Source organism: Corvus brachyrhynchos, unplaced genomic scaffold (assembly GCF_000691975.1).
Source record: "Corvus brachyrhynchos isolate BGI_N302 unplaced genomic scaffold, ASM69197v1 scaffold178, whole genome shotgun sequence".
NCBI lineage: Eukaryota > Metazoa > Chordata > Aves > Passeriformes > Corvidae > Corvus > Corvus brachyrhynchos.
This window is the reverse complement of record NW_008239304.1, coordinates 1223485-1251468: the sequence shown is the minus strand read 5'-3', so window position 1 is coordinate 1251468 and position 27984 is coordinate 1223485. Positions and strand designations below refer to the sequence as shown.

Genomic DNA, 27984 nt, shown 5'->3' with positions numbered 1-27984 from the left:
GTGGGTCGTGCCACAGGCCGATGTGGCCACGCAGTTGAGTAGACACCCTAATTCAGAACAAGATTTAGTGCTACTAAACACCATTCTTTTCAAAACTTTTAAGTTAAAACTGAGCACTGAAAAAATGAGATTGGTAGATATGGCTATAGAAAAGTTGACATGAGAGCACACAGAAATTCCCAATTTCTACTGCTGTTGAAAATCAAGCCTGCCTGCCTCTGCTGTTGTTCGGACAACAATAAAGAAACCTGAAAAGTGCTTCTATACTGCTAAACAGGTTTAATCCAGTAATTGTACTTAGAAATCATTAAATGTCCTTCTAGATATATATCTTCATATGGAAATGCCTATGCTGCAGTAGAATGACCATTTCAGAAAGGAAAAGAAAGCTGATAGCATCAAAACTCCCTGTGCAAGTCAGACCAACACATAAACTCCCTTTCCCCAGAAATCCTAAATTAGCTATGACTTTTCATCAGGGTGATCTCACTTTTTCTAGCTCCCTGATGAGCTTTTACGTTAATTTTTTTTTTTTTTTTTTGATAGAAAGAAGAGGGGAAAAAAGCAAAAAATATAAAGCCAGCCATTTGATACATATGAAGTTTTGATGTGTTTAACACAATTTAAAAACATAGCCAAGCATTCAGCCAAAGGTCTCTATTCCTTCCTCTTCAGCCCCTGATAAAACATCAAGACGAAACTTATTTTCTGTGGATCACAAAGAGCAGTGAGATATAGGAATGAATAAGGACATAGAGTAAATGTGTTACACAACCATATCTGTAAAAGGTATCAGAATTTTTCAACAGGTGTTTTGGGTTAGAAAAAATCTGGAAGGTTCCTCCACCTTAAAGTACTTTGTCTAAGGATTAATGTGCAGTATAACATTATCTACCTGTAAGGCTCTGTTCCTGAAGGCCTCTAACACTTTCTCTCTTAATCCTCCTCATGACCTTGGATACTGAAAGAGGTCAACATGAAGCATACTGTTACCTATCCTGCTTTTTGTGTACCTGCATGATGGGAGAAATTAGTCTTGTACTCACAATTTTTTTCTGAATTTTGCACTCTGGCAATCTCACCAAACTCTAATAGAAGGGGCAGTAATAGAGCAACTATGATTTTAATTAATAAGACACCAATAGAAGAGAAAATAAGATAAAAGCCACTTTAAACGTGTATTCAAGGATGGACCATGAGGGCCAAAGTAAGTAATTGCAGATAATACCTCTGCATGTGGAAATTTCAGCCAAAATTTATTGAAGGAGGCATCATTTTCTAGCTTGGGCCAAAATATTTTTAAATGAGCATTTGTGGTTCATGCTGGCAAAGCTCACATCATAAAGTATTTGTATTTTAGGATACTAGAAGACAGTTTTATGTTTTTAATAAACTATACCGAGGACCACCCCCCCCCCCCCCCCCCAACATCTGCTTGTTTTACAGAATCACAGAATGATCTGAGTTGGAAGGGACCCACAAGGATCACTGAGTCAAACTGCTTAGTCAGTTTCAAATTATACTCTGAGAAGAAATAAATTTATCTGAAGAATAGTGAAAGAACTGGAAATTTCAAAGGTATATGCACCACTAAATTAAGGTTGGAACAATATTATACAACTGCATACGGTTTTATCCCTATTTTTTGCTTGATTTCCTTAACTAGCCATAACCTGTGATTGAAGTTCATCTTCTGTTCCCATTCCTCAATTTCTTTCTCACTTCCTTCTATATAGCTTTTAGATTTTTTTAAAAAGTGATGTCCCACCAACATCTTTCTCTATTATATTTCACATAATTAAGGACAAAGCTCGAAATTAAAAAAAATTGCATTGGAGTCAGCAATATAATTGTAAGGCAGACCATTTTATTACAGATCACTGATACCAACAGGATAGCACCAGAAAAGTATTATGTTCTAGTATGTCAATAAACCTTGTCAAAGTTCAACATAACCATAGCTGAATATTTAAATATAGAGTCTGAAGTCTGCTATTCATTACATACTCTTCCTAGTAGAGAGGAATATATTATTCTGGTACATCAGAACTAATAAACCTACTTCAAACAATAACATTTTATATAAGAAAAGCTTACATTTATTAAAACTGTCATAACCTATCAATTAAATAGCATCAGATACAGGATAAAAAGCACTGTGGATCATGGGGTCTAACTTTCTATTAAATAACTTTTTGGTTTAATAATTTCTAAAACTGATCATGCTTTACCTTGAAAGTTATTTATGTTTCTTTTTGCAGAGTTCAATTCTGAAATAGTTTATATTTTCATTTACAGCCCAGGTATATTTGTTGTTTTTACTAGTTTTTGTTCTTCCTATTCTTTAGAATATACAATTTTAGTGTAGTTTTTTGAGAAAAATCATATTTGTTCTTAGTTTTCATTTGTCTTCTTTCATTTCATCAGGCCAAACTCTTTCACAACCATCAGTCACTGCAGTATAGAAATGTCTGAAATTTAGGTCAAATATTAGTTTTGCTCAAGTAAGTAAAATGGCTCAAGTATGTCAGAGGTAAACCAGACAGGTGTTAACAGAGATAGAAGCAGCTTTGTTTGATATGAAATGGAACAGTCCACCTTTTTCAAAACTGCTACACCATGAAAAGATCATCACTTCAGGTCTATGTGCACATTATCAACTCTTTTAGAGATTATTGTGGTAAAATTCTTGGTTCATTTAAAAAGAACCTTTACTGAACTTTCCAAACTTAAAATTATCTGAAGTACTTTCAACAATGACTTTCTTCCTTTATTCTAATATTGATACAATAATGCATCTTGAAGGTGATATACTTGATAAAAAATGTCAGGAAAGTCCTTAAATACATATCTAGAGTTTAACATCTGCTAACATGGTTTTCCACGTGAAGGGGTCACGTGATACAGAACTAAGAATCAAAAAATCACCAGGTGACCTAGACCTAAGAAATTATTGCCTGAATCACTCTGAACACCAACTAGAATGCTGGTTTCAGACATTTTTCACATTTGTAACACAACAAAATAAGCAGAAACTAAGGGGGAATAATTAGTATAACTGAATGATAGTAATTTATTCTTGATGATTAAGTACCAGGACATTATGCTGAGAAGAGGAAAAACTGCTGCTCAGATCATTAAATTATGAACGATTCTCTCTTTCATTCTAATTCCTTACTTAAAATCTATTTCCATACACCATAATGAAGTGAACTTTCATGCAGCTATTTCTGAACTCTGTCTAAAAAATGTGAAGTACCAGCTTATGCTCTTTTCCTGGTCAAAACAATCCCAAGGGAAAAACTACTAAGAAATATATCCATCCTCCACGGCTTACACATTAGGCATTCAAAACATTTGCTCAAAAGGAACCAAACAAAATGCTGTTCTTTCTGGTTATTTCTCAGGAGAGAAGTTCAAGTCTTATCTGCTTTCCAAGGTAAAACTATTGTTTACCTGCTTACTAACCACATAAGTAATATGTACATTGAGGAAGCCAGCTTTGGAAACCATGTGGACATCAAAACAGCATACATACATGGGGCTCACATATTGCATTATATAGAAATTGTTTATCTGAAATGCCAAGAAGTGTACAATTTTTTCCAATACCAGTATGCTGTCTGAAGCTGGCAAATCTTATATGTGAATAAACACGTGTGCACTCTTTGCCAGACTCCTAGCTGACATCTAGACCATGGATTTTACCTGTTCAGTGTGCAAGCTGCATAGCAAGAAGGTTTTCTCTTGCAATGGATTTCTGTAATATTTTGGTTAGCAGAAAACCTTCAGTGAACAGCATCTCACATCTTGAGGCCTACTGTGCACAAACTGGGAAAATGTTTTCCTCCTAATGCAATCAGGACAGAGCAGAGCAGGAAAGACTAATACAAAGAGGACTAAGTAGATGTGAATGCTTTTGTACTTGATCACAAACGTGCTCATCTAGGTGAGCCTCATCTGGCTCCAAGGTGGCCCAAGAAGGATCATTGTCATTACCCAGACATGAGCAGAGCCCAGGTTAGGGCAAGACACAGAATCACAGAATATTCTGAGTTGGAAGGGTCCCATAAGAATCACTGAAGACCACATCCTGGCCCTGGAGAACATGGGGAAGGTACCAAAGGTATTTTGATAAACGTAGGAAAACTGACTCTCATGTCACAACAAAAGGTACAAGAGAAAGAAATAAAGCACAACTGCAATGTTCCTTAAACACCTGTGAAAGTTTGCATTCCGAAGTCTCTTCCAGAAAGTGCTTTAAAGAATTTTATATGGAGGTGGAGTAAAAAAAAAAGCAAGATGAATCCTATTCCTAGAAGACTATCAGTTTCCTGATAGATTGACAGATCAGATGAAATTTGTTATTTGGGACACCAGATTTGCCATTTTATTAACAGGAATGACTGTTAGAGAAGAGTAGATAACTGAGGACAAAGAAATAAAATAAAAGAAAGTGCTATAATAAAGACCTGTATGTTTTATTGTGTATAATTCTGTACAGAAGATTGAGTCAAAAGCAACTTCAGTCAACAACACTAATTTAGTTCATTTAGAGACTTAATTTTAAGTAGAGATGGATTAATTAAAATTCCTGTTCAGAATTACTTCTAGGCTGGATTTCTTCTTCCAGACTCTAGCATTAAGCATGCCTTTGCATGAGCCAACCAGACACATGCAGAAATTCACTGGCAGAACCTTTTCTTTCTAGCTAACTAGAGCTATGGTTCAGGTTTTCAGCCTGTTCAACTTTGCAGTATAGCTTTATGAGTCATTTTCTGAAATAATCTCAGGAATTAGACAAATTCTCAAGCCATCGGTGTTTTGAAGACATCAAAAATACTGTTTAAAACCACAATTCTTTCTAGCTTTAGGAGTTGTTTCCTTACTCTAGAAGTAAGGAAAATTTTATTGTTCTTATGACTTCTATCTGTACCTCAGGGTTTTCAAATATGCTTCAGCAATGAAGATCAGGGAAATATAATTTATCATTGTATAGTGTCAGCTTGTCTCTTCATCAATAAGAAACTTAGGATTGCCAGAATGAAACAAAAATCTTCAAGCAAAAATCTGAAGTCGCTTATTTTGTTTACTTTTCTTTAAAAAAATCAGTCTTTTCCTCCTGCAATTTTGTATGGGGATTTGTCAATTTCAGTGTAATAATATCTTATTCTGCTAGTTCCAGACAAGCCAATTATAAGTAATTTTCTCTCAGAATCCTTGTATTTTTATGATATTTTCAAAATTATTAATGTATTAGTCTCCAAATAATAATATTAGTTCCAAACCATAAGAAGATTCTCTATTACCTTTGGCCTCTGGTCTTTCATCTTCTAATATGACAAGGTGCTCAAGTATTCTTCAGAAATAGACTGCCTGCTAGCAGAAATATTTGTGGGACTATGGTATTCTTTGTGCTTTGCATATGATGTATTAATTTTGTGGTTTATTACACAAAATTAATATAGAAATAGAATGAATATTTTAATAGACTTTAAAACAGGTACATAAAATGTCACTTTATTTTTTGACTCTGTATTTTCTGATCCACAAGGGAAAAATAATGGGGGTATTATTGTAGTATGGGGATCAAATACCCTTTTCCCCTTTGTGTCATGTATTTAGACCATAAACGGCCTGAGGAAAAAATTTATCTGCATATGTAGCATCTGTATTATTGATACTTTTAGATATATTATATTTGACCACATCTGGACCCAAAAGGGATTTTGGAAATAAAACCTTATTATTTTTTTGAAATATTCTAGTCTGGATTACTAACATTCTGCTTTGGGGAAAAAGTGTCAGTAAGACAAAACTACCTTACTCTTGTAAAAACACAGCAACGTAGGCACCTCAGACTTGTTATCAGGATACTGACAGCTCTAGCAGAACACCACCAAACACTATTGTTTGGTTTGTTTAGGTAATATTAATGATTTGATGGATCAATGTGGACTATTTAATAGCTGGAACAACTCCAAAAAGCACCACCAAGGCACCATAAACTTGCGCCACATCTGCCTTGGTCACAAGGACTGCGCTCAAGTTTTTTAACATATCCTGTCCCAAATGCCACCAGAGAGACTGCCATATGAAAAATCTTAAATACAAAGAGACAACCAGAGAGGATGTCACAAATTGCTTCTTTGATGCAGAATGGTTTTTCAGTGAGGAAGGAACTTTACAGTAAGAATACAGGAAAGCCACGGGGAAAGGGTGACAAAACATATTTTTAACACCCCACAGGTAACAAAAAACTCCAGGGATCTGTTAGAATAATTAGGACTCTAAAAGGGGAAGTTGCATTCAGGTGGCTTTTTGATGTAGCTTTTAGTCTGCACAGATCACCAAGTCTCATATGCTAAGTGTAAAGTTACTATACATGGTAAGAAGTTCTTTGCAAGATTTATTTGCAGATGTAGCTTTCTGGCATCTCAAAAATAGGGGCTGGACAGACCTGGTATACTTAGATATCAACATGGCTGGATGCCCTGATACACTCAGATAACAGGCCTGATGTCTTGGACCTCCTATGACTTTGGAAACAGACATTGAGGGATATTACTCAAGAGCTTTGCTCTTCAAGATCAGTTTTAAGAATTTTTTAATGGTATTAGAAAGGACATTATCATGTTGAATGGTTATCATGTTTTTTGTTTCTTTTTGTGTTTACAGGGACACAGTGACATAATATTTTCTTCTAAACAACAGACATGTTCATTTCTCATAAAATGCAGTACAGATTTTGCTGTCTTAAATGAGAAATTTTTAAGTACAGAAATTTACATACCAGGAAAAACATACAGCACTAATGAAACCAGTTTTAAAATAATTTGTGCATCCCCAAATCTACAAATGAAAAAAAAACCCCTTCTGAATGTATATTCGATTGCTTTCTGTCTATAGATGGACTGTCTTCCTGCAGTAGCCTGTCAGATTATCACAAACACATAAATATTGGCTATTTATAAAATCGAGTAAATACTGCTCAAATAGGATGTTTAATACCTAAAACTAGTATTTTTGCACAATTAGCTATTTGCAATTTGAGTAACTGACCACACTACTGAAATATTAGCCACGGAACAGTTATTGTTCAAATGTGAAACACCGTAGGTTTTTGTTGAATACCTCTTTTTTAAAAAGAAAAAGAAGAAAATATAGGATAAACTGAATGTCTCACATCTAAACATTTTGTAAAATTTGCTTTATTTTAGTAAAAAGAAAATAAACATGCCAAAGCCTGTCATCAAACTTCGATCAAATTTAGAGCTAGTAATAAATTAATACTTCATACAACATTCCAAATTCTGGTACCATGATAAAAACCTAACTCAAACATTTCTGACAACACGATGTTGACAGGTAATTTGAAGTCAGCAATATACAGGAAACAGAATTTTCCACAGAGACTGTACTTTCTTACCTGTTGATGAGAAAGAGCAAAGACTATTCTTAGACATCCAAATCAACTCAATTCCATCTTTCAAAAAATGGTAGAATAGCATGCAATCTAAATTGTGCCTTAAATTTAAGATACCTCCTAAAACATGTGCAGATTCTTTACACCACCAAAGGTGAGAACTTTATGACCTTGAAGGCTTCCAAAACTGACAATGTCCAAAAATCCACAAGATTCTTGCATATTTAGCCTCACATATAAAAATCTTTGATCTTAAGTCTAAATATAGTCTTTGATTTCTATTATAAAATACAAATTTGAAAACAAACAAGTGACATAATAAATATGACTATACTATATCCACATGCACATCATGGTACAAATGCCTGTCTCAAGTAGAGATTGTAGGTCTTATCAAAACCGTCTGTGTGCTTAAGGAAAAAAGCCAAGAAAGATGTCTGAGGGAAAAATCTCACACTCTTAAGAACTTTGTGTTTGCACTACATCTCACTGTATTCAAATTAATAACTATGAACTTTACTTTCTTGCATTACATAGAATCCAATTTGTTGAAACACTGACTTGTTATTTATGCAGGACATAATATTTAATGGCTATAGTGTTGCTTTCTTTATCATTGCCCAAATTTCAAAGTGATCATTCAGAGAGAAACAGGACCCTACATGATATTTCAGTTTACCTTCAACTGAGCAATGCACTAACCTACATTATTAGACACAATTTTTTTTTTTTACTATACAATAAATTCTTACTTAAGGGCTGCAAACTTTCTATTTCTATTGTTTTCACTACTGCATGAGAAGCAGATCACATGCCAGTTATGGGCACCAACCAGAATGTAAACTGGAAATATATGGGTTTAAATGTGGTTTTTTTCAATATCAATAAAAAGTGACATTACTGTATTACCACCTGACCTCAGAAACAATTTTTCTCAATGTTAAGGAAAGTACTCCCAGATAAGACAGAACCATCTTTAATTCATTGCATTTTACAGAATTATTCACATTCCCTTCGCATGAAAAAAATCACACAACGAAATGGCATTTGCAATTAAGTGAAATCAGTGGATTTCTTGAAGAAAGAAGAAAAAGTGATGATACTAATTGAATCAAACAAAAGTTAAAAACATCTCAAATACTTAAAAAGCTAAAAATAAAATAAGCAAGGTAAAAACCCAATGGTGGCCAAGTTCTGTGAAACATACTCTGGAAGAATTCGTAGCTTGCTCTTCATATTAACGAAAGGTAGAGTTTTATGGCTTTTGAAATTCAATTTGACTCCCTTCACAGTAGAACTTCACTTTTGGAACTATTAATGCACACTTCAACTGCTCTTCTAAATAAGCCCTTTGATGATTACATTCTAAAATGTAATTACTTTCCACAACAAAAAAAATCTCTTCAAATATTTGAGGGGGCTAAAAACAAATTATGCCCCCTGCTGTTTCCACTCCTGTGTCTTTTCCAATTTCAAGTATTACCTTAAAAATTCCTTTTTTCTTACAAGCTTATTTTCCATCTGTTTTTCTGTACCAGTACCTGCAGTGACATCAACTAGGAAAGATGGGTCACACATAATTAACATTCCTTTATTTTATTTCTTTTAATTTGAAAGCGTTCACAAATTAAAGCATTGTGAATGGTAGCTGCCAAATGATACTGAAAGTTTAAAGTGAACATCTTGTATTAGTACTAAGCCATAAATAGGAAACCAACTATTTGAAAGAAAAGCCCAAAATTGTAGTTTTGTATCTATGCCTATTTAAAGCACATGAGAATAAGGCAAGTCTTAGCAATGGAAAAACAAAAGAACAGAAAAGGATCAAAGAAAACATCAAATAAGGCAAGCAGAAATTGCTTACTGGTTCTTTCAGGCCTTTGAACAATCCTAGTCTTCTTATTCTGAATTCCACTTTCATGAAGTGCCTTAAACCAGTCTCTCAATCTGTTTGCAACTTCCCTGAATTCCAGGTCACTGCACACTGAAAAACAAAATGCAGAGCTGTTTAATGTGTTTCTCCAGGCTGCTAAATAGAACTTTTCAAACAATGCTAAAAAAAATCTCCCAAATCCCCCCCAAACCCCAAACCCCATATAATAATACAAACATGTATGTTCTACAGCTTTTTTAATTAATTAAATTCAGTTGCATTGCTTAGGTACGTCTTCAAAACCCAATGAAGGTCCTCAGAAATAAATGCCTGGTGTATAGAGGAATTATAAAATTACAGGTACCTAGAAATTGAAAACTTGCTTTGCAAACTACTATAGACAGTTGTAGCACAGGTATTTCCAACTCTTAACTGCATATGAGACACCCATAACAGTCTTTTGCCTTTTTATTTCCATGTTCATTAAGGCAATACTAACGCAAGCCCTACCAAAACAGGTCAAGAGATGTAATTTAGGCAGATAATCATGAACTCCCAACCTGATTTCCTATGCTGAGGCATGAAAAGAGGAAATAGGATTGACAGCAAAAGTGTTTCAACAGTGTGCTGGAAGTTTGTATCATGGAATGCAGTTTCACAAGCCAAACTCGTGAGCACGTAACAGCAAACAGGCAACTGTACAGCCACTTGGTGAGGGAAAGGATGGATTCTTTGACCAGAAATAGAACAGGCAGAAAAAGCACACCAGACCAAAGAGAGCATCGGTAGCACCAAGAGCAGCAGATTAGTAGCAGACTGGCTGAAGTGCTGTACAGTACTGGCAGTTCATACAGAAGCCAGCAACAGAAGTAGATATTAGAGAGAGATGTGAAGTCGAGAGGCTTATTCACTGAGAAGACAAAGAAAGAGCATGCTTGAAGCAAGTAGATAGCCCTCCCACAACATCTTCCCATGTATTTGGGAAAAGCTAGGAAAAGACAAAAGAAATAACAGTATCTGGAAAAAGACCAGCACAGAAAAGACACTGGATGTACCCCTCCTAAAGTAACAAAATACGTTCTACTGCCATTCTCAATAGCTATCACTTCCAAATCAGGATCACTTTCCAGGTCTACCAGTAATTGAATAAGCTACAACCTGAAGAGCTCACACCTAAGTTGGCAGGTTGCACAGTGACACTCTTGAAAATAAATCTCCAGTTTGCTTACTTTTCCTTTATTGTGTAGCAATCCAACATATTTAGTGAAGCAATCCAACATATTTAGGGACATATCCTTTAGCACTTCATTAAATTGAACAACACTGTGAAACACCTATTTGTATTTTAGATACAAACATGTCATTCATTATGTCAACAACTATCAATGTCTGTAAAACTGCACATATCTAAGCATTGGATTATTTATACTTTATTGAAGTCTCTCTTGATACTTTGATTCTATCCATGAAAGACTTAAGCACAATCTATACATACATTTGTATATATTATGGCCTGACATTTTTATAGAACTTGTATTTGTGCTTCTCTCATGTAACAGAACTACTTATTTTCTGATAATTTGATAGGGAACTGGGAAAAAAGTAATGATAAATAGGCATGTGTACTCAAAAATGTATTACAACAACCAGATGAAAACGGTCTCCTGACTGAAGACTACATATCATAATTCAAAGTTGTGGGAATTTTATGTTTGCTACAACACCTTCCTGTACCAACCCCTGCAATCAGCTGACAGGTCAGAACAAGCAAGCAGCTATTCATTTGGGACATCCTGCTCCTCTTTAAATTCCCTTTCCATTACACCTGTATATCGGGTTTGTATGGCCAGGTTTTGGTAGCAGGAGGCTACAGGAGTGGCTTCTGTGAGAAGCTGCCAGAAGCTTCCTCCAAGTCCAGGAGAAAAAATGTCAGCTGGCTCCTGGACAGACCCACCAATAGCCAAGGCCAAGCCAATCAGGAATTGAGAGTAACTCCTCTGTGGTTACATATTTAAGAAGGAAAAAAGTTATTGCACAGATGTAATTGCAGCCAGAGAACCTGTAAGGAACAACTGCAGACACCAAGGTCAGTGGAGAAGGAGGGGCAGGAGGTGCTCCAGGCCCTGGAGCTGAGATTCCTCTGCAGCCTGTGGTGCAGACCATGTTGAGGCAGTTGTGCCCCTGCAGCCCATGGAGGGCCACAGAGATCCAGAGATCCACCTGCAGCCCCTGGAGGAGACCCATGCCAGAGCAGACAGATGCCTGAAAACTGCAAATCCATGGGAAACCCTTGGTGAGGCAAGTTCTGGTAAGAGACCTGCAGATCCATTGAGAGAGGAGGACTTGTGACCCTCTGGGGCATTCACCCTGGAACAGGCTATGTCTGAAGGACTGCACCCCATGGAAGAGTGACCCACACTGGAGCAGTTCATGGAGAACTGTTGCCTGTGGGATGCACTCTTGGAGAAGTTCATGGAGAACTACCTCGCATGGGAGGGACCCCATGGGGGAGCAGGGGAATAACTCCTCCCCCTGACCACCGGGAGAAACATCGTGTGATGAACTGACTGAAACCCCACTCCCTCTCTCCCTACACAGCTGGATGGGAGGAGGGAGGGGTGGAGGGGAAGGTGTTTTTAAGATTTATTTTACTTCTCATTGTCCTGAATTTTTAGTAATAAATTCAATTAGTATCCTCAAATTCACTTGGTTTTGCCTGTGACAGTATTTGGTGAGTGACCTTTCCCAGTCCTTATCTCAGCTGGTGAGAGTAGGACCGGGAAAGGTCCTTACCCCTGTCCAACTGCAGAGAGTGACAGAGTGGCTTTGGCGGGCCCCAGGCATCCAGCCTGGGTCAATACAATACAAGGTGAAATAGAGTAATACTGTTCCTTCCCTAACTACCCTCCTTTGGTTTAAGAGAAAGACTTGAATCAAAGGGTATGGAGCACAGCACAACCACTAGGGGTACCTGGACTGCCATCTAACCACTTTGATTTATCGACCCAGCACAATACTGTTTAACACCACCACAGGTCCCAGGATAACACTGCTATGTTAATAACCTGGCTATTTTCTTCTAAACTCTCTATATGCAGTGCTACTCTGATTAACCTCTGGTGCTGAGATGACCTACTCTGAGCCAGCACATAAATTCATCATTTACAGGCACAGACATCCACATAAACATCCATATATACGTGTGTGTGTGTGTATACATGTATGAGGCAGAGCAAGAGGAACTATCAGTTACAGCATGAGGAACTATCAGTTACAAGTAAAAACTTCTGAACAACATTAAGAGAAAGATCCATATGGCATCTGTATGATTGTGCGTGACTTCCTCCTTTCTGTAGAAGTAGCAAAATAAACACACCAAAGCTAATAAACTCATGAAGGTGTAAAAACACTGTATTAAGAAAATGAGACAGTACATCTTTGGCTATTTGGTATAAGAATAAAATTGTTTGTTGTTTCAGCATGGTACTAGCCCCTGCCATGTACAATATAACATAGAACACAGTTACGCTTACATATGGACCCCCATATATATTCTGTTACATTGTATTGTTTGTAGCACTTCTGAAGCATAAAAACAATCAGATAAAAAAATAAATCAGTTTTTATATTGTGAATACTCTGACAAAAAGCCAGTATTATCCTGACAAGAAAATGAGAATATATCAAAAAACCTATAGACTGACAAAGCAGAAAATGCACAAGTAAGTAAGAACTATGGAGTATCAGTAGCGACAAACAGATCATTAAAGTAGAACAGCTTTTTCTATAGTTTGAAATTATCATTTGAGCACTTCTGGGCACAAACTTCCATTTCCTAAGGTACAAGGATACTGGACTACTTAAGCCCTAACAGTGGCAGGAAAGCTGCAGTCTTTGCCCCCTTGGTTTTTAGTTAATAAAACAATTTATGAAAAAATATCTACTTAGAGGATAGTCAGCAATGACTTCATTGTACCCAAGTACCCATGGACAGGGAATTTTTAGACTAAATGCTCAGACATTCAGTCCAACAAAAAAAGAATGCTGTGCATACAGACGTAATGCTAAAAAGTGCATTGATTTTTGCCACATATATCCCTGTCTGTGAACATATATGACTATAATTTCTGGAAAATAAGAGAATTTGTTAGGTCATTCAAAAAATAAAAAATGGTGATGCTTAAATATTGGATATTGGTTTTATTTAGAATCAGATCTTTGAGCATTTCTATATCATATTAGCACACAGATTCCATATTACCTCTTTATATAATAAACATAATAACAAGAACAACAGCAACTAATAATAATAATATGGAATTTTTCCTTCCTTTTTGTTTCATAAAAAAGTCACACTTCTATAGAGGCCAAAACTAAAGCAATATTTGCACATTCTGAGTAAACTGAGGGCCTCAGACTAGAGAAAGAATTCCATTTCAAGTTCCATATATACAACAGAAAAACTGAAATCTTACGTGAGTTATTAAACAGGCATAAAACAATTTCTAACATGTTCCACATTAAAGATAGGACTTTGAATGTCAAATAACTTCAACTATATAATTTTTTTTTCTAAAAGCATTTATCACACTTCAGATTTTTGTTCCTGTTTTGGCATGTAAAAAGAAAAGAAGCAGCTAAATAGCCTTTAAATAGTAAAATAAACCATCTAATTTTCTCTCACACAGAAACTTCTCAACAAGTTTTGTTCAACTTTTCAAGAACGTTCAGATGAACATGTAACAGATGTAAAAGACTAAAGTCTAAAAAGTAACTTTCAGAAAGTCATGAGAAGCAGAGAGCAATATCCAGACATTACCACAGTTACCAATACAACTTGTTTTCCAGAGAAGCTGGACTGCAGAACATAACTGTAATACAACACAAAGAAATGTCAGATATATTTACTGATAATGTATACATTTGGCTTTGTTTCTAATCTGTATCCTGTGTCAGTACAGTACCTGCCTCATCTCTGCACCTTAATTCACATGGATTTATGTGAATAAACTTCATGTTCTGTAACAGAGATGATCAACCTAACAATCCATTTTCCCTAGAACACTATCTGCCATTGAAAAATGCTTGCTCAGGGTTATGCTGTATGATGAAAAATTATATTAATTAATGGGTTGATACATACCAGAAAATATTTAGGGACTTTTCATCCTGGTGATGAGCTTGTAAAGATACACACTAGTGAAATTATTGTGGGAATTTGTACTGATTTAGAATAGGTCAAGATGAGGTAATTCAGATCTATTCAGACTATTATTTCACCTGATAGACTGGGAGATGAATCTTTAATGGCAAAAGACAGACAGTAAAGGTTGTAGAAAGTTAGACAGTAATCAAAAAATGCATATTAAATCACAGGAATCCACTCAGGAACCTGCCAAGAAGTACTACTGTTTTTGTAAAATGCCAATGCAAGGCAATTCTGCTATTACAATCAATTTTAGTAGCCATTAAGAGAATTAGTACAAGGTAATATGAAGTCACTAGCTCAAAGGTTACTGGAGTCTACTGTCATTTCAAGCAATGAGACCATTCTAAAACTAACAGCTATGGCTATGCAAAAAATGAAGGTATCTGTAAACTTATGGGTACTTAATCCAGATATATCTTTATGATAACTATTATTTAGGTGGAACCAACTGTTCAATCTGTTTTCATGTACAGTAAATGTTATGATTTTTGTTGGTATTTGAATACACTTTACAGATTGAAAGTAAAATATTTGAAAATCTTTTAGTGCCTTTTAACTCAAGCTAATTAATGAAGTAAAAATAGCATTACTGAAAGCTGTAAGGACATGCAGAACCTATTTTAGCACTAGCATAATGGATTGAATTCCCTAACGTATTTAAACCACTCTTAGCTTCCTGACGTAAGAGAAAGTAAGTTATTTTAACAGTGCTTACTTTTTATGTAAACACAGACACATATAAAATTATCTTTAGCTTAGGAAGTATTGAATGGACATGGATATAATGAGCACACTGAAATACTGTTGTATGAAGGAGTAGCTTTCACTAAGTGAAGGGTCAAAAAAGTGATTTAGAAGAAAAAAAGCAGCAATAAACACACTGCACACTATGCAGAGGATGTTCCTCAGCACACACAATCTCATTCAATCAGGCAGAACTACACTCATAAATTCATGTATACAATAAAATAACCAGGAAGTAAATATAAAGAGAGAATATAGAAAACTTGAAGAACAGTTCAGGTTCAGACAGAACAGGTACACATCAATCACGTTTTAGAGTCAACTAGTAATTATTCCATGTGAGATGGGCAACTGATCAGTCAGTGAGTGCTAAAGCAAGACTTCTTACTATTCAAACTTTTTCCACATACTGGAATCACTGCATATGACTTAAAAAAAAATTGCAATTACAAAAAAGTATGGTATTTTTTGATTCACAGAATCAAACAATAATATATGTTGAAAGGGAACTCCAGAAGTAGTTCAGTCTTACTCTCTGCTAAAAGCAGGTCTAATTACATTAGGTTACGCAGGACAGTGTCCAGTGATTCATGTCCTGTGACCATCACGCAATTCACGTGAAGGTTCCTCAATATTTGAGAGACCACCCCTCTTTGAAAGGAGCTACTATCAACTATTTTGTAGCTCTGTACTGTTCTCTCTGAAAAGTACAAGAGTATTTCCTCATGCTGTAACTTGAGGATTGCAGCCATCTGTCCAGGACTGTTAGACCCCCAGAAACCTGGTTACAGCAGCAATTCTGAATCAACTGTGGGCAGGAGTATTAGGAGCAGTCCACAGCTGATGCTCATGTAGCCCAATCCCCTTTCAATGCACTACCTACCACTCATGTACTGTCCTATGGCTGCACAGTGAATGTTCAGCATCTGTTCCAGCACAGGCATTTAAACATTCTTCTGAAAATACAATAACCCTAAAACTGCCTTTAGAACTCAGTGCTGCCTTTTAAGACAGTATCTATTATAGTAAGGAACATTACAGCACACATACCTACTCAGTGTCAGTACTCTGGCAAGGCTGCCATTCTGCACAGGTTTATTAATTTAGCCCTGAGGAACTGATTGCTTGGACTGAAAATTCCTGGCTCCAGAATAAGGGCTAGTACCCACGTGGCTAACTCTAAATGTCTAAGAATTGTATGCAAGTGACTTACAATTCCTGCAATATAGAGCAGCACTTCCAGCTCTGCATCATCTGTCACAAATGGGAAGAGCAACATATGGCAAAAAGAAATGAGCTAGCAAAACCCAATAAATTTGGCAGAAGGACAAAAATCCCTCCAAACCTGTAACTAAAGGATGGGACAGCCATTTCAGTCATCTTTTTACAGTCCCGTATGTATAGTTAGAACTGTTTATTTTGTTTTAAAAAGGTTGTAAACTGAAAAAAATCATGCATATATTTCTATTTCTATAAGATGATGTTTATCAGCCATCTGTTGCTTCTAGGCCCAGTGATTTTAGGAAGATAATACCTTGAAATTAACAAATAAAAGCATTCTGATTTCCTTACTATTTAACTAAACATAATGAATTTTCTACTTCAGTTAGTCTATGTTATGAGATAATTAATACAAATGCTGCAGATACCGTATCAGGGAACTGCAGCTGCTTATTCTTACTGCCCCAAATTAATGCTCCATACAGACATTCTGCACATGATTAATGCTTCACAAAATGCAAAATGATTTCAATTAAATTACATGTTTATAAAATAAATCTGATCTTTTTGTGTCCTCATGGTTTTTAAAGACTTCACATTTAAGTATAATAATAATTTCTGAGTGCATGGAAAATAGTAGTAACCAACAACTTACAGAATTTATGTACCAAGTTACTGTCTTCAACTTAAAATACGTGGACTTACAAAAAGATTGCAATTAAATAAGACAATACTTTCTTTAGTCTCTCAGAAGTATCACACACCTACTGTGGAATTTGCTAATTTATTTTCTGGAGGATAGTCAATGTATATGGCTTCCTTTGCTAATTGCTGCTAACTTTTAATGTCAGCTACCATTTCTCTTCATGCTCTGTTATTCCAAACTATCAATTTCTGAGGATAAAAATGATGTTATTAATCTGTAAATTGTGTAGTTATGAACACAGACAGCAAAATATGATAGCAAAGAGATGTTCCACTGTAACATGCTATATATATTCCAAGATAATTTTCAAGTATTTCTGTATATTCTATTGAATCCAGTATTTCACATAATAGAAGATACAGTAAGTATCAAATAGGGACAGACCAAAAATCCGTCTTAGTGGTGAAAGCTTTTAAGGAAACCCAAAGGTGCAATAGTTTTCCAAATTCAGTTTTAAAGATTCCTGAAAGCACTACATGGCTCTGGGACAAAGTCTGGACATTTTCTTCCCTTCAAGATCATGACTGACAGAGTCCTGCAAAGACTTCTTCCATTTGACATACAACCTCTTGAAACATAGCAGACAAAGTTAAAAATACCACTGAACAATGCTCTTTATAAAGAAAACTTAAAAATACGTATATATTATTTCACCATTTCAAATTAGGTATTTTCTGAAATCAGAAATTTTCTGTGCTGATAAGAGACTTTAGAAGTGTATCACATCAGGTAACCCAGCACAGAACCTAGAAGGGACTAATGGGCCTTTCTATTGTGAGGGAAAATTATCATTGTTCCTCACTACAACTATCTACTGGTTTGCACTTTTTCTCTGGAAGGGTAGGGCAGAAGAACTGAACAGCAGGCTGAACAATCACCCTTTAACAGAAATTAACTACAGTCTGCTCCGCAAGTGTCTGGCATTAAGGAATTTTACATCATATAACAGATCCAAGGCTGCATTGCAACAATTTATTTTTTTCATATTTAGATTGTGATCTGATGCTTTAAACCATTTTGTATTTACACTAACCATTTGCTTGTGTGTTCTTCTTGAATGTTTAATCACTAACATTGCTCTTAATAGTGTGAAATTGTTCATTAAAGAGCACAGTTGCCTGTAGACCTTTCAGTGAGGACCAAGAGGGTAGAATTACTCAAATTTAGCTAATTATTTGTATCTTCCCTAAAGGAAGGCCAACAGAGGTAGACAAGCTCTTTCTCTACTATTGAAGAAACCTATGACAGTTAATCCATTATATAGTAATGGAACAGCAGGAGCCAATTCCCCTGGCACAGGAATCACAGGCAGTGAGATACAAACTACACTGCACCACCACCTCAGTGAAATCAGAATGCTGGTTAAGTAAATATAATCTGCAGCTGTGTCTCCACACAAATTCACTAATCAAAAGTGTAAGGAGAAATGCAGAAACTAATGAGTTTAAAAAGATATGATTAGGGCACAAATATCCAAAATGTTTACAAATGCATACATAAAATATGTTAGTAAAGTGCAATTATGTTTTGCTAGTCTATGCGTTCAGCACTAAATGGATTGTTCATGAATGTCTGATGTAGATCAGGGAATTTTTATGAGATGTATATGAATATTCATAGAGATAGGAATTTATTTAGTCTTGGTAATTTCTAATGTGGTTATTCCTATGCATCTTTTAAATCCAAAAACTTTGCATTACCAACAGTGATCCTCATATGTGTTACAGAGAACCTTTAACTCATGGAGTAAACTGTGTGTGACAAAAGTCAATATCAGATCCAAACCAAACACCATGAGGGACCAGTCTTGGTATCATGACAGGTTTCAGAAAATGCTTCTTTTCCAGCCATAGTCTTTCTGCTGGCTACCTGCATGCAGGGTGTCTGCACGTCAACTTTGCCAGTACAGAAATTTTCGAAAGGAGCTGCTTACAGAAGGCACAAATCAGCACCATGTGTATGCAGAACAGAACAGAGCTCTCTTAAAATCCTTATCCTATTGAAATAAGTAGTAAAATTCTTGCTGGTATCAGTACAGCCAGAATTTCACCCCTACTTTGATGCTGTCTAGACCAACTACTTGGTTCTTTGAAGAGGAAAGGAATGCTAACACTGATCAACATGGTGATGATTGTTTAAACAATTCTGTTGACATTTTTCACAATGAAAAATTACATTTCATAAACTTTGCAGTCTATTAAAAGAAAAATATAACCTTTTTGTTTAAAGAAATATGATACTGTTTTTTTAAAAAAATCTATACAAGAAAATGTGCTGGATTTCAGACAAAATCTATATAATTAGAATGTACATTATTTTTCCACATGGTGATTAAGAACTTTTCAAGGCAAAAAGAGTATGGGTAATTAGAGATGCCACGTAGTAATCTATTCGGTTTTAACTTTACTTGTTAATTGTAAGCCATGAAAGGCATTTGTACTAACTGGTTGTGCTGATTATCAGCACCGTTGCCTACAGCTGAAAAGAACTGCCAAATATCATCAGCTGTGGGCCTCTTCACCACTGCATCTGAGACTTCCAAACTATTGTCTCTAACAATGGCATCACTGTTTTGCACTGCTTACAAAATCTGTAATAGTGTCTAAACTGTCAATGACATCATCAAGAATCTGAAAATAATGCATCAGTAGCTGACTTAAAAGTGAAAAACAAAATCAGTACTTTAATTGTTTTAAGAAATATTGAAATACCTACTAATAATGGTTTTGAAGATATACTAGTAAGAACAGTAAGAAATGTTTATAGTGTGAAATTATATCTATTTCTCACATAGATTTTTCTGTTCTCTGTCAAAAGACAAAACATCATTTTCTAGCTACTATTCCTTTTGTTACTGAAATTCAATTCCATGCCTGTTTCCCTTCTGCCCCTTTTGGGCTGTGCTCTTAGAAGTATTTTGTATTTCTGAAAACACATCAATAACTACAGAGAAGCATGCAGAAATATATCACAGTGATATCTGAATTTCACTGGTCACACAAAAGTAGGCAAGTTCCTCATTTCTTCAACAATGACCACCATTAAATCAACATGGCACTACAGAGTCCTGCCATTCTATTCTATTCCATAGGGCCAGCTGCATCACTATACCTATACAGGCAGTTTTAAAGATACAGGCCCTGACAGATACATGTGAATTCACTGTGGTCAAATCTCGTGTCTTGTCACCACTGCACTGAGCTCAGAATTTTGTTGCCTTCCTGCCTGCACGGCTCATTGCCTCGCTTTCAAGATGTTGATATTGCTCCTCAATGACTTGCAGACAACAGAAAATTCACGTTTAGCAAGGTGAAGCTGAGGTACAGCACGTGTGCAAAGATTACTGGATTCAACAGCAGGCACCATCACAAAAAAAATTAACTTGCAGTGTAAATGGGTCTAAGTTTAAGAGTTTCTCCATGGTTCTTATTTCATTGAACAAACAGAAATCTTGGTTCTGCTTCATGGGAGTTTTGTCACAGATTTCAGTACCAGTTTTGCACTCAACAAATATGAAAACCCCTTACTGCTACTGCATAAAACCTCAAAACTTCCTCCTGGTTTCACAGTTGTAATTCAAAGGCTATTGCTTGAATATCTGAACTGACTCGGAATTTTATTTAACTGCTGCTGTCTGCATATATTAATTCATTAATTAAAAGGATATCATTAAGACATTTCTACTTTAAGAACTAACACTGCTATTATTTCTTAATATGCAATCAACTTACAGAGAAAAAAAAACGGTTTAGTCTCATTTTATACTGAATTCTGGCCTTAGAAACAAAAGTTTCTAGGTTTCTAGGACTGCTCATGGATTGGTAAGTTGGTAACCATGATGAAAAATAAATACAACATAATCCTACAACATACTGTACATGGCAGAGAGTATCTTTTTTATAACTTATAGCCACACCTGAAAGTCTAACAGGACTGGATGTACTATGTTATTTTAAAAAGTCATTAAATGTAGAGAATAATTCTACTTTTGGGCTGATACTGTTCAACATCTTTGTTCGTGAAATGAACCGTGGAATCAAGTGCACCTTCAGCAAGTTTGCTGACAACACCAGGCTGTGTGCTGCAGTCAACATGCTGGAGGGAAGGGATGGCATCCAGAGAGACTTTGACACACCTGAAAGGCGGGCCCATGCAAACCAGTGCGAGATCCTATGTCGCGGCAATCCTGGTCACACCTACAAGCTGGGTGGAGAAGCGATTGAGAAGGAATTCAGACTGGTGGTTGATGAAAAACTCAACATGAGCCATCAGTGTGCAGTCACAGCCCAATAACCCAAGGGAATCCTGGGCTGCATTAAAAGGAGCATGGCCAGCAAATTGAAGATTATTCTCCCACTCTACTCTGCTCTTGTGAGATCCCACCTGTGTACTGCATCCAGCTCAAGTGTCCCCAACGCGAGAAGGATACGGAGCTGTTGGAACAAGTCCAGAGGAGGGCCACGAGGTTGAAAAGAGGACTGGAACATCTCTCCTATGAAGACAGCTGAGAGAGTTGGGGCTGTTCAGCGACTGGAGAAGAGAAGGTTGTGTGGAGACCTCAGAGGAACCTTCCAGTATCTCAAGAGAGGCTACAGGGAAGCTGGAGAGGAACTCTACATCAGGAACTGTAGTGATGGGAGAAGGAGTAATGGGTACAAACTGAAAGAGGGTAAATTTAGGTTAGATACTAGGAAGAAATTCTTTCCTGTGAGGATGATGAGGTACTGGAACAGGTTGCCCAGGGAGGTTGTGGATGCTCCAACCCTGAAGGGTTCTAGGCCAGGGTGGATAAGGCCTTGAGCAACCTGCTCTCTTGTAGCCTCCTTTAGATACTGGAAGGCTGCTATAAGCTCTCCCCAGAGCCTTCTCTTCCCCAGGCTGAACAATCGCAGGTCTCTCAGCCATTCTGAGCATTCTTGTGGCCCTCCTCTAGACTCCAGCAGGTCCATGTCCTTCTTATGCTGGGTATCCCAGAGCTGATGGCAGTGACTAAATAAATTTTTGCAGGACATGATGCAGTATGGTCAGCAGTTGACACTATGGTAGTGTGGTTCAACTTTCTGTATAAAAACCTTCAGTACAACTTCATCTAGTATTTTGAAATCAGCCAGTAACTTGAGCTGTGAAACAATTTCTTAAAAAAAAATTACACTGAACCCTAATGTTTCCAAGTTGATAAGGGAAGCTACAATAAGAACAGACTTCCCACCAAACCCAAAGGCATTGAATTTGCATTTTAAAATGGTATCAAAACTGTTGCTTAAGCCTCAGAACATAGAAATAGAACAAAAACTCACTAACGCTTAAAACTTTACAAGAAACTGACTTTCTTGTACAGGCTGAGAAGAACAAAATACATAAAAAACCATAGAAAATAATTTGGTTCTATTATCTTCCAGATACTAGAAATTAAATTTGTGAATTTTGCTGTTTATGCCTCAAGGTATGTTATACTGCATTTGCGGTAAATCTATTAAACAAAAAAGTAAGTGGGCAGATTCCTAAACAGAATCATAACTTAGCAATCTAATAAGCCTACTCACTTGGAACAGTATTTCACTTGGAAGGGACCTACAACAGTCCAGCTGCCTGACCAGTTCAGGGCAGACCATAACCCAATATGTGTTATTAAAGGCATTGTCCAAATGCCTCTTTAACACTGACAGGATCAGGGCATTGACCACCTCTCTAGGAAGGTTGCTCCAGTGTTTGACCACCTTCTAAGTAACAGAATGCTTCCAAATGTCCAGTTTAACCCTCCACTGATGCAGCTCTGAAGCATTCCCATGTGTCCTATCACTTGATACCAAGGAGAAGAGGTCAGCACCTCCCTCGCCACCTCTTCAGGGAGCTGTAGAGACCAATGAAGTCACCCTTCAGCCTCCTCCTCTCCAAGCTAGGCAAGCCCAAAATTCTCATCTGCTCCTCACAGTACATTGTTTCTATCCCTGTCACCAGCTTTGCTGGCCTCCTCTGGATGCGTCCAAGGACCTTCACATCCTTCTTGACATGTGGGGCTCAGAACTGCACAGAGCACTGAGGGTGAGGACCCCAAGGCCAAGTGCAGCGGGACAGTCACCTCTGTTGGTTGTCTGGTTGTGCTGTGCCTGATGCACCCCAGGATGGGGTATTGCCCTCTGGGTTCCAGGGCACACCCTGCTGACTCACACTGAGCTGCTGCTGACCAGCACCCCCAGATCCCTCTTGGCAGGGCTGCTCTCCAGCCACTCCTCTCCCAGCTTAGTCTTGTGCCCAGCATTACTAATACTGCTCCTTTCAATAGGAGTCAGCACGAGGGAGCTGTGCCCAAATAGTATCAACGTACAACACCAGGTCCATTGAACTCAAAACCACTCCCACTACCACCATGACACTGCTGCATAAAATACCTGACATAAACAAACAGCTGACCAAAATAAATTAAATGAATACTGAATGTCTAGTCACTGCTTAAAGCCAAAAAAATGCCCGAGAGTTAGGTAAGTCTCCTAGAAGAAATTAACAAACAAGGAAACATAAACCATGACATTTTCAACACATTGACATCAATCACCTATGAAGAAGATGTAGGCAACAGCTCCTCTGATTATTCAGTCACTCAACAGTGATAATAATCGGAAGTAACTTCCTGAGGATATAGGCAGTGGTAAAGGCCCACAGGGGAGCAATTCACACAAACTCTCCAAAATCTCCCTGAAAGGTAGTCAACTAGGTACATTACGTAACTAGATATTACTTGTTTCTCATTTACTACACACACACGCACACACACACTAGTTTAGCTCTTCAGCAGAAGATAGGAACATACACAAATATATGGCTGAATCGAGACATAAAAAACCAGTGAGTTTCTCTCCTCTCTTCTATCTAGACAAGACAGCCAAGCACCTGCCTTGTGGGCACAAAACTGCTCCCAAGCCAAAGGTGTAATTAAAGAATCATCACCTCCTTGCTATCCACATTTTCTTTTTTTACCTTTCTAGGCTGTTTCTTTCTTTAGTCCCTCACATTCTGAAATGTCAAGAGCTAATGAATCACACATTATTTATATTTTATTGTACAACACATAATCCAGGTGTCCCATTTTAATCACTTTAGTCTTGAAAAATTTCCTGTGAAATGAAGCATTTGTCACTCAGCAAATACTTCTGTAACAAAATAGCTTTTATGATTATCATACTGTTACCAAGTGATTTTTTTCCTGGCAAAAATAGTAGGCATTCATTTTTTGAAAAATACTACAATGTAGAATTTTTTTTCAGAAAGGTAAGATGCTGAACAGTTTAATCTAAATTAACTGACTGAGATTTATGCAATCACTACAAAGAAATGCAGATATGTGTAATTTTCTCTTATAGCATTGAAAGAAGCAAGGAAAATTGTCTTCAGGAAAATGTCCATTTCTTGTATGGCCTGATATTGCACAGATAAAGTAAATTCAAAGTTATAAAATATTAAATAATGAAGGCTAACACTGAGACACTGATAGCAAGTAAAGATCACAACAGGCAGATGCATTTTGTTTTCACAGTTACTGTTTGGCTTCCATTGCAAAAGGAATTTCTCATCACTCAAAATAACACTAATAATTTATAATGCTTGATAAGGATTTTATATTCGCTTTTGATTTATGCAACAGAATGACTCACTGTCCACGCGATACAATGGAACAAACTGCTCAATCATACAGGAAAAGGGTTCCCGCATTTCAACTTTTTAGAATGCTGTTTTTTATCTACCCCAAAACTCTGGAAACCAAAAGGAAATTCAGATTACAACAGAACAAGAGCAGAAGCTCTGACCAGACCATTTCACGTTCAGCTCTCCCAGAAGAGTGTACCATACAAGTTTCAAGTCATTAAGCTGCAAGCCTCCAGGACACCCCAGATTCACAGCATGTGCAATGCAGGCGATCTGCACATATGGACTGGCTGTCTGCCTAGTGCTTAACAAACACATGCCAACACCATCAATCTCTTTGCAAATGCCTTCTTAATGGATATATGCATTTCTGTTTCCATTATGTACTGGTCCTTAAATAGCACAAGGGGCATTCTTCCAGTCTGAAGAAAGCTTGCTTCAAGGTAGAACAATAGAAAAAAAGGAATAGTAGACTGTGTAATTATTCCATGACCTCTGTGTGGTAATGAAATTCAGTAGAATTTTATCTTTATGCTGTTTATAGTTACCTTCCTTCTATATATAAATATATATATAGCTAGGATTACTTGCAAGGCTTGTTGTGTCCTCGTTAATATACATACATGTACTATAGTTCTCAGACCATTTTTTGAAGCTTTTTCTCTTTCACAGCTCTTCACAGCTAACCAAAATTGTCCCACTAATTGCCACTGAAAGTGACAAAAGCACTCATGAGGTTCTATTATGATAGACAATTATAATGTGAACCTTTTTGTTTTACATTTTGTGCATCAAAAGAATTTCTTAGGATGAAATGTTGAAAGCGCTTGGACCATTTTCTCTGGAGAAGAAAACAATGGGATCTTACAAATGTAAATAAATACCTGGAGGGAGGACATAAAAACAGAACCAGGCTCTTTTAAGTGGTTCCCAGTGACAGGACAAGAAGCAATGGGCACAGAGTGAAACAGGAGGTTTCTGCTGGACATGAGGAAACAGTTTGCTGCGAGAGTGACTGAGTTGTCCGGAGAGGTTGTACAGGCTCTATCCTCAGAGACAGTCTAAAGTTGTCTGAGCATGGTCTTGAGCAACCAGTTCTTGGTGGCCCTGCTTGAGCAGGGAGGTGGAGCAAGAACACCTCCAGAGGTCACTTTCAAACTCAACCATTCTTCTAGTCTGTGATTCTGTAATATTGGTGTGTGGCCTGGTAAAATTTGGTAGCAGAAGTATTTTACTGATAATTTCAAACATCTCAACAAAAACCAGTTCAAGTGATGGTATAATTTAATTTGTCATTTACTGGATCTTTATTCAGATTCCCTGTGCTAGTTGCACAAGTTATTTTGGGGAAAAAAGGATATTCCTGTCTTCTTGCTCCTTTTGCACTAAGCAAAGTTTTCCACCTCCACCTTGCCCCCACCCCAAGCTTACTTCCGCACTTGTTTCTGGTTTTGAAAAGAGAAATAGAGCAAACCAAAAGCCTGACCCCTTGGTAATATCAAAGTCTGTTGTTACAAAACACAACTGATTTTAGATCTCTCCCAATACATTGGGGGACTTTAGATATAGATTAAAAAGAAAAAAGGAAAAATCTTTAACACTGGGTATCACTTATTACAAATCTTTATGCAAAAGACTCAATAATTTCAAATAAACTAAAATAGCAAATGAAACAACTTAAGATAAATGAGAAACTTACTGTTTATCATTCACTCTACTCTCCTACTGTAGCCTACAAGGACTAATACCTTAGAATTATCACTTGCAGAGTGAAGTTTTACATGGTTTGTGCAAAAATAATATAAAGTGGCCTACAGAGAGGGCAAAAGATAGAAAGTAGTAATATATAGTTCTTCAACACAAGAAAATTAGGCTGTTCTCCAGAAAGAGAATATACTTCACCTAGAAAGCTGAATTACTGTATTTACTCCATACTGAGCGTTGCATTCCTCAGAGAGGGCAAAAGATAGAAAGTAGTAATATATAGTTCTTCAACACAAGAAAATTAGGCTGTTCTCCAGAAAGAGAATATACTTCACCTAGAAAGCTGAATTACTGTATTTCCTCCATACTGAGCGTTGCATCCCTGCCAATGCTAAGAACCTTTTTCAAGAAGCTCAAGAAATCAGTTCCCTAGCATCATTCACTGACATCAACAAACTTCTAACAACCCCCATGCTATGCAGGAAAAACATCCTGACAGACTGGCATCTCACACGACGAGGTCCATGTTGCCCACAAATGAACACTACAGAGGTGTGGGCCGTAACAGGTGCAGGCTGCTAATCCTTACAGTCAGTGAGAGCTCTCACTAATAACTAAAAGACCATTTGGATGAACTATGTACTTGGTAAATCCATGCCTGCATTACAGAATCTACCTTTAAACCCAGCAAATGAAATTCTAGAGATGTCAAGATATAAACACTTGTACACAACAGCCTTGTAACTGCATTGATCTCTAGCTTTCTTTTTCTAAGAAGCAAACTGTCACAGATGCTCATCTCTGACAACTGTCTGCATCCTTTAGCCTTGACACACTATATCCTGTTGGCTATTTCCAGCTTTTGACTCAGAAAAAATATTTTTATGGATCAATCAGTGGTCTTTAAAGCTGGTGGACAACTCTTCTAAATTATTCCAATCTGTAGTAATTTTCTTTTAAATTTGCTTCCCTAATGTTATGTGTCCTATTTTCTCTGAAGTCTAGTTATGATCCAATGCGCAATTAAACGGTCAGAAACATCTCAACTGAATTGGATATACTTGAACACACTCTGGGTTTTTCTCGCTTTAATAGATTTAAACAGGGCGAAAAACAAAACCAAAGAGAATTACTATTTCCTTTGTTTTTCTGAGCCACAGCAGTATTCTGTTCACTTTGTTAAAACTATACACTCTTTTTGTGTTTATTTTCTGAAGCTAAACCTTTAGAAAGAAGGTAACTACAGAATACCAGCGATTTAATGGCCTCCATCTTTGACATATTTTTTAAGCCTCTTAAACTGTACATAAAGAAATACGACAGAGGGTGATCAACTTCAAATACTGACCTTAAAAGGAAACTATACCCAAAAAATCAGAATCCTATGAGACATAGTAAACTGTGTTATAAACTTAAAACCTTCAACAACACCTGAATTCAGATAAGGAGACAATCCTGCT

General features: G+C 36.8%; 1 protein-coding gene across 5 annotated transcripts in view; it reads right to left on the bottom strand.

Annotated features, from left to right (window-relative positions):
• SPOCK3 (sparc/osteonectin, cwcv and kazal-like domains proteoglycan (testican) 3) overlaps positions 1 to 27984 on the bottom strand; it is a 187920-nt gene that overhangs the window by 11678 nt on the left and 148258 nt on the right. For all 5 annotated transcript variants that reach the window (XM_017740642.1, XM_017740643.1, XM_008638585.2 and 2 more), the window contains one exon: positions 9291 to 9410. In XM_017740642.1, coding sequence (XP_017596131.1) covers positions 9291 to 9410 — 120 coding nt within the window. The remainder of the gene's footprint in view (positions 1 to 9290; positions 9411 to 27984) is intronic.